The sequence below is a fragment of the Rutilus rutilus genome (assembly GCF_951802725.1).
Source record: "Rutilus rutilus genome assembly, chromosome: 24".
NCBI lineage: Eukaryota > Metazoa > Chordata > Actinopteri > Cypriniformes > Leuciscidae > Rutilus > Rutilus rutilus.
This window is the reverse complement of record NC_140228.1, coordinates 74,847-87,500: the sequence shown is the minus strand read 5'-3', so window position 1 is coordinate 87,500 and position 12,654 is coordinate 74,847. Positions and strand designations below refer to the sequence as shown.

The 12,654-nt window shown below is 48.7% G+C and overlaps 1 protein-coding gene across 1 annotated transcript in view; it reads left to right on the top strand.

The window, feature by feature from the left end:
- The window catches only part of ahrra (aryl-hydrocarbon receptor repressor a), a 45,573-nt gene that overhangs the window by 18,278 nt on the left and 14,641 nt on the right, over window positions 1–12,654 (top strand). Inside the window, exon 4 of the mRNA XM_084398118.1 lies at window positions 12,367–12,461. Within this exon, the coding sequence (XP_084254244.1) occupies window positions 12,367–12,461 (95 nt within the window). The remainder of the gene's footprint in view (window positions 1–12,366; window positions 12,462–12,654) is intronic.

Below are 12,654 nucleotides of genomic sequence, written 5' to 3'. Positions count from 1 at the left end.
AGCTCTGCTGCAGTGATGTTGAGTCGGGTCGAGGCTCGCGTGCCACGGTTAGTTTTGCGTGTTTAAACCACATGTTCAGATGCATTCCTCAGCGCAGTTTATAATTCAGCATATTCAGGAGTTTCCTCTGAGCTGCAGATTCCAGCATCTGGACGGAGAACGACACCAGTCTGAGCGTTAGACAGTTCAGCGAGAGAAAGTGAAGTACAGGCGTTTGGGAGTTTAGTTAAATCGATAATAATGAATAACACACACCAGTGTTACAAAGATGACAGTTAAAGGGGAAAACAGGCTGTTCGTACACTGATGTTTTCACAGCTGCTTTTCATCACAGGCTGCGAAAGTATCAAGTGTTTCACGACTGACTGAAGAGAACCCAGAATCAGAATGAGCTTTTCTTGTTCTCACACACACACACACTCTCACGCACTCTCACTCACACTCACGCACACACTTTCACACTCACACTCACACTCACACACTCACTCTCACGCACTCTCACTCACACTCACGCACTCACACACACACACACACACACACTTTCACACTCACTCTCACGCACTCTCACTCACACTCACGCACTCACACACACACACACACACACACACACACACACACACACACACACACACTTATACACACACTCGCACTCACACTCACACTCTCACACTCACACACACGCACTCACACTAACGCACACACACACACACACTTATACACACACTCACACTCACGCACTCACTCTCACGCACACACACACACACACACACACACTTATACACACACTCACACTCACGCACTCACTCTCACACACACACACACACACACACACACACTTATACACACACTCACACTCACACTCTCACACTCACACACACGCACTCACACTAACGCACACACACACACACACTTATACACACACTCACACTCACGCACTCACTCTCACGCACACACACACACACACTCACACACTCACACACGCACACACACACACACACACACTCTCTCTCTCTCACACTCACACACACACACACACACACACACACACACACACACACACACACACACACACACTCACACGCACATACACTCACATGCACACCCACTCTCTCACACACACACACACACACACATTCACACTCACACACACACACACTCTCTAACGCACACACACTCTCTCTCTCACTCTCATACTTGTGTGACTTCTGTCTTGATGTCAGAAGCTTCTAGTACACAAAAATACATGTTTTAAAAATATAATTAGAGCTGGATGATTTTCTATACATTGAGATTTTTTTGTTTAACTCTTTCTTCGCCAGCATTTTTGATCATTTTCACAAAAGTTTCATGGCTCCCAGAATATTTTGTTGTATGAATATCTGAACATGCAATATTTCATTCAGGAACATTAGGCAGTTTTGATTTATATTCTGTTTAATGTAAATGATTGTGTTATTTTATATATGCATCTACTTACATATGCTGCCGCTTGTTTCTGCCTCTTCTCCACCTGTGTTTAGATCTGGAGATTCATTGATCTTTTAGAAGATGTGTCATAGCGCCCCCTACTGTATATCAGTGAAAACACAGTATTTCCCTCTATGGTGGGGAAAGAGTTAAAATAGATATCAGATTCTCCCTCGATTCTGAATAGACAAGACAAACAAAAACAAACATGTAATTTACTTGAGGTTCTGTTAATTGCTGCAGTCTATATTAAAAAATATTTTACAGTTTGATTTGAGTGAATGATTCAATGACTCACTCATAAACACTTCACTTGTTTCATTACTGGATGAATCAGCATTTCTGAATGAATCTCTTAAATGAATGATTCATTGACATACATTTTTAACAGTCAGTTGTCGCCACCTACTGGTGTAATGATGTAATCAATACAACCCTTATTTAAAGCATCAAGTTACTTTTGATTGCTTCCATTTCAACTTTTCAACAATTTTTTTAAATTGTATGAGATTCAACTAGAATTTGATTATTCAATTCAATTCAATTCAAATTTATTTGTATAGCGCTTTTCACAATACATATTGTTTCAAAGCAGCTTTACAGAAAGTGCATTTCAGAAATGTACATAGAGAAATACAGTTAGTTAATCATGTATTGATTTAGGGCATAAACATCGCCCGCGTCGAGTCGTCTCAACTGTAGTATAAAATGTAAGTATTATGTGAATGCCTGGCTGAAGAGATGCGTCTTTAATCTAGTTTTAAACTGGGAATTATCATTAACATTTAAAGCAGCAACTAAACTAAGGTTTTAAGTTGAATTAGGTGGACATATTTTACAGTGTAGAAATACACAAAATTACACAGTTACACAAAACCCGATGGCTGACGGTTGTGTTGAGATTATCGAGAGGCAGTGTTGCCAAACGAACCCGAATCCTGATCATATAGACGTATCTCTACGAATGACCAACACTGAGTCAGATGTGGAAGAGAATCAGCTGTTGTTGATGGTTTAATAAATGAGGCTGTTGTTATGCTGGTGTGTGTGAGATCAGTGTGTCCAGCTTCTGTCTTCAGTATAAACCTCTGATTCTCCAGCTGTGCAGGACTGAAGGGTTTGTGGCTTCGCAGGATCCGCCCTTCTGCACGCAACGCCTGGGAACCAGTCCAGGACTGGGATTTACCCGCCCGGCTCTGGGAACCCTGGAGAACCGTCTCAAACACAGACAGCCTGCAGACACTCTCAGATCCATTCATGACATATTAGCCTGTTCCTTCGAGCCTGAAATCATTCATTTTGTAGATGAGAAACACTTTCAAACATTTCAGAGATTCACCTGGACAAAAAACTTTTGGATTTAAATAAACAGATACTTCAGATAATTATTGGAAAATGATTGCAGTGATTTATGTGTTTCTGGCATGTTCTGGCTTTTAACCCCAACTGATACAGTGTGCAGCTTTTCATTTCTTAAACATCCATGTATGAAGATGAAGCCCATGGCTTTATTCCAATGCCAAGGTTCATGGGGTTCAAATTGTGAAGAGTGATTTGGGAGCCGAGGAATAATTTTCACCGGAGTTGTGACTTTAAACTCACTGAAAGTCTGTGCTGGAGAATTTAGAGAGCGGCTGCAGGGTTAATGAATTGATGATGGAAATAAATGTTGTGATGTTGCATAAGGTTGTCTAAACGGATACACTCCGTAATCAAAACTAAAGACTGGCCAGGCAGTGTGTGAGTTTCCAGCAGACTCATGTTCACAGTTAGATTTGAACAGAACAAAATCCCCTACCAGCACAGAATAACCTATGAGAAATAAATATGCTTTGATACTGGAACACGTTTAGAACACGCGTGTCTGACGTGTTCCTGCGGGCCGGATCCAGACCCGATGAAACACACGTTTAGAACGCGCTTGTCTGACGTGTTCCAGTGGGTCGGATCCAGACCCGATGAAACACACGTTTAGAACGCGCTTGTCTGACGTGTTCCAGTGGGCCGGATCCAGACCCGATGAAACACACGTTTAGAACACGCTGTCTGACGTGTTCCCGTGGGTCGGATGAAACACGCGTTTAGAACGCGCTTGTCTGACGTGTTCCAGTGGGTCGGATCCAGACCCGATGAAACACGCGTTTAGAACGCGCTTGTCTGACGTGTTCCAGTGGGCCGGATCCAGACCCGATGAAACACACGTTTAGAACACGCTGTCTGACGTGTTCCCGTGGGTCGGATGAAACACGCGTTTAGAACGCGCTTGTCTGACGTGTTCCAGTGGGTCGGATCCAGACCCGATGAAACACGCGTTTAGAACGCGCTTGTCTGACGTGTTCCCGCGGGCCGGATCCAGACCCGATGAAACACACGTTTAGAACACGCTTGTCTGACGTGTTCCAGTGGGTCGGATCCAGACCCGATGAAACACACTTTTATAACGCGCTTGTCTGACGTGTTCCAGTGGGCCGGATCCAGACCCGATGAAACACACGTTTAGAACGCGCTTGTCTGACGTGTTCCAGTGGGCCGGATCCAGACCCGATGAAACACACGTTTAGAACGCGCTTGTCTGACGTGTTCCAGTGGGCCGGATCCAGACCCGATGAAACACACGTTTAGGACACGCTTGTCTGACGTGTTCCCGCGGGCCGGATCCAGACCTGATGAAACACACGTTTAGAACGCGCTTGTCTGACGTGTTCCAGTGGGTCGGATCCAGACCTGATGAAACACACGTTTAGAACGCGCTTGTCTGACGTGTTCCAGTGGGCCGGATCCAGACCCGATGAAACACACGTTTAGAACACGCTTGTCTGACGTGTTCCCGCGGGCCGGATCCAGACCCGATGAAACACACGTTTAGAACACGCTTGTCTGACGTGTTCCAGTGGGTCGGATCCAGACCCGATGAAACACACTTTTATAACGCGCTTGTCTGACGTGTTCCAGTGGGCCGGATCCAGACCCGATGAAACACACGTTTAGAACGCGCTTGTCTGACGTGTTCCAGTGGGCCGGATCCAGACCCGATGAAACACACGTTTAGAACACGCTTGTCTGACGTGTTCCCGCGGGCCGGATCCAGACCCGATGAAACACACGTTTAGAACACGCTTGTCTGACGTGTTCCAGTGGGTCGGATCCAGACCTGATGAAACACACTTTTATAACGCGCTTGTCTGACGTGTTCCAGTGGGCCGGATCCAGACCCGATGAAACACACGTTTAGAACGCGCTTGTCTGACGTGTTCCAGTGGGCCGGATCCAGACCCGATGAAACACACGTTTAGAACACGCTGTCTGACGTGTTCCCGTGGGTCGGATGAAACACGCGTTTAGAACGCGCTTGTCTGACGTGTTCCAGTGGGTCGGATCCAGACCCGATGAAACACGCGTTTAGAACGCGCTTGTCTGACGTGTTCCAGTGGGCCGGATCCAGACCCGATGAAACACACGTTTAGAACGCGCTTGTCTGACGTGTTCCCGCGGGCCGGATCCAGACCCGATGAAACACACGTTTAGAACGCGCTTGTCTGACGTGTTCCAGTGGGCCGGATCCAGACCCGATGAAACACACGTTTAGAACACGCTGTCTGACGTGTTCCCGTGGGTCGGATCCAGACCCGATGAAACACGCGTTTAGAACGCGCTTGTCTGACGTGTTCCAGTGGGCCGGATCCAGACCCGATGAAACACACGTTTAGAACGCGCTTGTCTGACGTGTTCCAGTGGGTCGGATCCAGACCCGATGAAACACGCGTTTAGAACGCGCTTGTCTGACGTGTTCCAGTGGGCCGGATCCAGACCCGATGAAACACACGTTTAGAACGCGCTTGTCTGACGTGTTCCCGCGGGCCGGATCCAGACCCGATGAAACACACGTTTAGAACGCGCTTGTCTGACGTGTTCCAGTGGGTCGGATCCAGACCCGATGAAACACGCGTTTAGAACGCGCTTGTCTGACGTGTTCCAGTGTCTCGGATCCAGACCTGATGAAACACACGTTTAGAACGCGCTTGTCTGACGTGTTCCAGTGGGCCGGATCCAGACCCGATGAAACACACGTTTAGAACACGCTGTCTGACGTGTTCCCGTGGGTCGGATGAAACACGCGTTTAGAACGCGCTTGTCTGACGTGTTCCAGTGGGTCGGATCCAGACCCGATGAAACACGCGTTTAGAACGCGCTTGTCTGACGTGTTCCCGCGGGCCGGATGAAACACACGTTTAGAACACGCTTGTCTGACGTGTTCCCGCGGGCCGGATGAAACACACGTTTAGAACGCGCTTGTCTGACGTGTTCCAGTGGGCCGGATCCAGACCCGATGAAACACACGTTTAGAACACGCTTGTCTGACGTGTTCCCGCGGGCCGGATCCAGACCCGATGAAACACACGTTTAGAACACGCTTGTCTGACGTGTTCCAGTGGGTCGGATCCAGACCCGATGAAACACACTTTTATAACGCGCTTGTCTGACGTGTTCCAGTGGGCCGGATCCAGACCCGATGAAACACACGTTTAGAACGCGCTTGTCTGACGTGTTCCAGTGGGCCGGATCCAGACCCGATGAAACACACGTTTAGGACACGCTTGTCTGACGTGTTCCCGCGGGCCGGATGAAACACACGTTTAGAACACGCTTGTCTGACGTGTTCCCGCGGGCCGGATGAAACAAACGTTTAGAACACGCTTGTCTGACGTGTTCCAGAGGGCCGGATCCAGACCCGATGAAACACGCGTTTAGAACGCGCTTGTCTGACGTGTTCCAGTGGGCCGGATCCAGACCAGATGAAACACGCGTTTAGAACACGCTTGTCTGACGTGTTCCCGCGGGCCGGATGAAACAAACGTTTAGAACACGCTTGTCTGACGTGTTCCCGCGGGCCGGATGAAACAAACGTTTAGAACACGCTTGTCTGACGTGTTCCCGCGGGCCGGATGAAACAAACGTTTAGAACACGCTTGTCTGACGTGTTCCAGTGGGCCGGATCCAGACCAGATGAAACACACGTTTAGGACACGCTTGTCTGACGTGTTCCCGCGGGCCGGATGAAACAAACGTTTAGAACACGCTTGTCTGACGTGTTCCCGCGGGCCGGATGAAACAAACGTTTAGAACACGCTTGTCTGACGTGTTCCCGCGGGCCGGATGAAACAAACGTTTAGAACACGCTTGTCTGACGTGTTCCAGTGGGCCGGATCCAGACCCGATGAAACACGCGTTTAGAACGCGCTTGTCTGACGTGTTCCCGCGGGCCGGATGAAACAAACGTTTAGAACACGCTTGTCTGACGTGTTCCCGCGGGCCGGATGAAACAAACGTTTAGAACACGCTTGTCTGACGTGTTCCCGCGGGCCGGATGAAACAAACGTTTAGAACACGCTTGTCTGACGTGTTCCAGTGGGCCGGATCCAGACCCGATGAAACACGCGTTTAGAACGCGCTTGTCTGACGTGTTCCAGTGGGCCGGATCCAGACCAGATGAAACACACGTTTAGAACGCGCTTGTCTGACGTGTTCCCGCGGGCCGGATGAAACAAACGTTTAGAACACGCTTGTCTGACGTGTTCCCGCGGGCCGGATGAAACAAACGTTTAGAACACGCTTGTCTGACGTGTTCCAGTGGGCCGGATGAAACAAACGTTTAGAACACGCTTGTCTGACGTGTTCCAGTGGGCCGGATCCAGACCCGATGAAACACGCGTTTAGAACGCGCTTGTCTGACGTGTTCCAGTGGGCCGGATCCAGACCCGATGAAACACACGTTTAGAACACGCTTGTCTGACGTGTTCCAGTGGGCCGGATCCAGACCAGATGAAACACACGTTTAGAACGCGCTTGTCTGACGTGTTCCAGTGGGCCGGATCCAGACCAGATGAAACACGCGTTTAGAACGCGCTTGTCTGACGTGTTCCAGTGGGCCGGATCCAGACCAGATGAAACACACGTTTAGAACGCGCTTGTCTGACGTGTTCCCGCGGGCCGGATGAAACAAACGTTTAGAACACGCTTGTCTGACGTGTTCCCGCGGGCCGGATGAAACAAACGTTTAGAACACGCTTGTCTGACGTGTTCCAGTGGGCCGGATCCAGACCCGATGAAACACGCGTTTAGAACGCGCTTGTCTGACGTGTTCCCGCGGGCCGGATGAAACAAACGTTTAGAACACGCTTGTCTGACGTGTTCCCGCGGGCCGGATGAAACAAACGTTTAGAACACGCTTGTCTGACGTGTTCCCGCGGGCCGGATGAAACAAACGTTTAGAACACGCTTGTCTGACGTGTTCCAGTGGGCCGGATCCAGACCCGATGAAACACGCGTTTAGAACGCGCTTGTCTGACGTGTTCCAGTGGGCCGGATCCAGACCAGATGAAACACACGTTTAGAACGCGCTTGTCTGACGTGTTCCCGCGGGCCGGATGAAACAAACGTTTAGAACACGCTTGTCTGACGTGTTCCCGCGGGCCGGATGAAACACACGTTTAGAACACGCTTGTCTGACGTGTTCCCGCGGGCCGGATGAAACAAACGTTTAGAACACGCTTGTCTGACGTGTTCCAGTGGGCCGGATCCAGACCCGATGAAACACACGTTTAGAACACGCTTGTCTGACGTGTTCCAGTGGGCCGGATCCAGACCAGATGAAACACACGTTTAGAACGCGCTTGTCTGACGTGTTCCAGTGGGCCGGATCCAGACCAGATGAAACACGCGTTTAGAACGCGCTTGTCTGACGTGTTCCAGTGGGCCGGATCCAGACCAGATGAAACACACGTTTAGAACGCGCTTGTCTGACGTGTTCCCGCGGGCCGGATGAAACAAACGTTTAGAACACGCTTGTCTGACGTGTTCCAGTGGGCCGGATCCAGACCCGATGAAACACGCGTTTAGAACGCACTTGTCTGACGTGTTCCAGTGGGTCGGATCCAGACCCGATGAAACACACGTTTAGAACGCGCTTGTCTGACGTGTTCCAGTGGGCCGGATCCAGACCCGATGAAACACACGTTTAGAACACGCTTGTCTGACGTGTTCCCGCGGGCCGGATGAAACACACGTTTAGAACACGCTTGTCTGACGTGTTCCAGTGGGCCGGATCCAGACCAGATGAAACACACGTTTAGAACGCGCTTGTCTGACGTGTTCCAGTGGGCCGGATCCAGACCAGATGAAACACGCGTTTAGAACACGCTTGTCTGACGTGTTCCAGTGGGCCGGATCCAGACCAGATGAAACACGCGTTTAGAACGCACTTGTCTGACGTGTTCCAGTGGGTCGGATCCAGACCAGATGAAACACACGTTTAGAACGCGCTTGTCTGACGTGTTCCAGTGGGCCGGATCCAGACCCGATGAAACACACGTTTAGAACACGCTTGTCTGACATGTTCCCGCGGGCCGGATGAAACACACGTTTAGAACACGCTTGTCTGACGTGTTCCAGTGGGCCGGATCCAGACCAGATGAAACACACGTTTAGAACGCGCTTGTCTGACGTGTTCCAGTGGGCCGGATCCAGACCAGATGAAACACGCGTTTAGAACACGCTTGTCTGACGTGTTCCAGTGGGCCGGATCCAGACCAGATGAAACACGCGTTTAGAACGCGCTTGTCTGACGTGTTCCAGTGGGCCGGATCCAGACCAGATGAAACACGCGTTTAGAACACGCTTGTCTGACGTGTTCCAGTGGGCCGGATCCAGACCAGATGAAACACGCGTTTAGAACACGCTTGTCTGACGTGTTCCAGTGGGCCGGATCCAGACCAGATGAAACACGCGTTTAGAACACGCTTGTCTGACGTGTTCCAGTGGGCCGGATCCAGACCAGATGAAACACACGTTTAGAACGCGCTTGTCTGACGTGTTCCAGTGGGCCGGATCCAGACCAGATGAAACACACGTTTAGAACGCGCTTGTCTGACGTGTTCCCGCGGGCCGGATGAAACAAACGTTTAGAACACGCTTGTCTGACGTGTTCCAGTGGGCCGGATCCAGACCCGATGAAACACACGTTTAGAACGCACTTGTCTGACGTGTTCCCGCGGGCCGGATGAAACAAACGTTTAGAACACGCTTGTCTGACGTGTTCCAGTGGGCCGGATCCAGACCCGATGAAACACGCGTTTAGAACGCACTTGTCTGACGTGTTCCAGTGGGTCGAATCCAGACCCGATGAAACACACGTTTAGAACGCGCTTGTCTGACGTGTTCCAGTGGGCCGGATCCAGACCCGATGAAACACACGTTTAGAACACGCTTGTCTGACGTGTTCCCGCGGGCCGGATGAAACACACGTTTAGAACACGCTTGTCTGACGTGTTCCAGTGGGCCGGATCCAGACCCGATGAAACACACGTTTAGAACACGCTTGTCTGACGTGTTCCCGCGGGCCGGATGAAACACACGTTTAGAACACGCTTGTCTGACGTGTTCCAGTGGGCCGGATCCAGACCCGATGAAACACACGTTTAGAACACGCTTGTCTGACGTGTTCCCGCGGGCCGGATGAAACACACGTTTAGAACGCGCTTGTCTGACGTGTTCCAGTGGGCCGGATCCAGACCCGATGAAACACACGTTTAGAACACGCTTGTCTGACGTGTTCCCGCGGGCCGGATGAAACACACGTTTAGAACACGCTGTCTGACGTGTTCCCGTGGGTCGGATGAAACAAACGTTTAGAACACGCTTGTCTGACGTGTTCCCATGGGCCAGATGAAACACGCCTCTCTGCCGCTGCAAGCCGTTTATTTACTCAGGAAGCCAAAGCAAATTCATTCTGTGGCAGTGATAATTGTCTGTGGTGTTTGTGGGCGGTGGAGGACTAGAGAACTAAAGCACACGCCACCTTCAATGAGCACTGTGAGAGAAACACATGTTATGTCCTGTGGGAGATGCCGTATTCATGTTTTTACTCTGTAAAGAGGAGATGTCTTGTAGTTGGGTTTCATTAACTTTAACCATTAAAGGAATGTGCTTAGAACAGATCAACGGTGGCTGATGAGGCGGTAATTAATCCAGTGGCGGTGGCTGGAATATCCGCTAATTTGCCGGGATCAAGTAATGTCACTGATCCGTATCAGCTTGGCTAATTCATGATGGCTGTTTTGGTGTTGGGTGACTTTGACCTGCTGGACTCCATCCAAAACATATACATTTCTCTTGTTAGGACAATCTCACACATACGCTTGGGTTGTAAGTGTTTTAAAACAAACATTAATAGACAGAGTTGCAGCTGTTCTGAGGTTTGACGTCCATTATTGTGGCAGAATTTCTGATCACAATTAGCATTTGCTGATTATGATCCTCAATGAGCTTCGAGGACGGATTAGAATATCACAGACTGTTTCTCTAACTCATAAACTGAAGCTGGTGCCTTACAGATTAGAGACAAAAATAACCCTTTCCCAAATCTAGAGAGAGAGAGAGAGAGAGAGCATGACAGCTCTATAATGACATGCACAAGTGTTCAAAACATTTAGTGTACTTAGTGTATTGACACACACACACACACACACACACACACACACATTTGTCTTTTATCGAATTAATTGAAGAACTAACTGACAGATTATTAAAATGATCTTTAGTTGTGTGCCTGAACATGTCTCCCTGAATGTGAAACTGCTTTGTGCCGTTATTTGTGGAAATATGATTATTTACATATAAAGCTTCAGTTATGCTTGCTGTCATATTGAAAGTGTTTTATGTTCCTGGTGCCTCATACATTTTAATCCTGTGTCTGCAGGTCAGATATCGTGGAGATCTAAATATGTGCTTCTTCTAAACCATTTCTAGGATCAGAAAGTTATTTCCTAAACGTGAATTTTTACTTCATTCATTTAAACTTTTGTTTTCTAAATGTGAGAATCATTCAGTGCAGTTTGTTTCCTCTCAGTTGTGTTAAAATTTCTGACAGGCACATTTTTTGGTTCCTCAAGCAGAAGATTAGACAATTAGAATGAATGTGAACAACAAACTGATGTGTTTGATGTCACATGACAGCAGCAGATAGAGACACACAATAGCTCATATAATGAACCGTTAGGCTCCATAACATCGAGCTTAACCTTCTGTGGCGAAGCATTCACAGCCTGCCAGCAGTCATCAATATTTAACAGCTGTTGTTCTTCTGAAAGTCTTTATAGGCTAATGTGGGTTCCTCGTTTGCACGCAAGGGCTTGGCCTCACGCCAGAGCTGTCAGACACACTGCAGACTGACAGAAGAGGATCGCGTGACAGCAGCTCTCGCTCGCCCAGCGCCTCTCTCTCTCTCTCTCTGTGTGTGTGTGTGTTTCCTGTGCTGGTTGGTCAGAGAGGTTAGGGGGCGGGGCTCAGCGCGTGTCAGTCTGTTCACTCGAGCTGCTCCACTGAACCATTCAGGGGCAAAGAAGAAGCCAGAGAAATAACAGAGCAAAGACAGTTTAACTCACTGAAGCGTCTGATCCCAATCGCTTTGACTCTGTCAAACTACTGTGAGAGTTTGTAAGATAGACAGTTTTTCCTCCTTGAAATATTTCAGCTTGAGTGAGATGAAGATCTCAGTGTGTGTTAACCCTTTAGATGCACATCAGGTTGTAAATGTTTTCTCGAGCTGAACATACAAACACAGAAGTCTGTAATAACACAATTATTACAGTCATATCATCAGTCAAGAACATGAAGACACTTTTATGAGGAGAACATCAAATAACAGAAGAGTTTAAAGCATTTCCAAACACAATGAGCTTTTCTCTTACGTTACCATTAGAATAATGCTGCTGACAAAAACAGGAACAGAACTGAAGTTCACTTTGTTCACACAATGGAAAAATCATGCCAGTCACTTGTAAGAAATCAAATTTAATGTAAATGAATGTATGAATCATTTTACTGTATTCTTTCCTGTTCCAGCAGCTGCTCAGGAAAACCCTCGTGAGAAACACGTGAGCGGGAAGAAGAGCAACACGACAGACACATGTGTTCCTGAGAGCCAGCTGCTGCTAGAGGTGTGTGTGTGTGTGTGTGTGTGTGTGTGTGTGTGTGTGTGTGTGTGTGTGTGTGTGTGTGTGTGTGTGTGTGTGTGTGTGTGTGTGTGTGTGTGTGTGTGTGTGTGTGTGTGTGTGTGTGTGTGTGTGTAAAGGTGCACTGATGACGTCAGTAACTGTCACTCATACTGCAGAACTAGAATAGTCAGGTTCA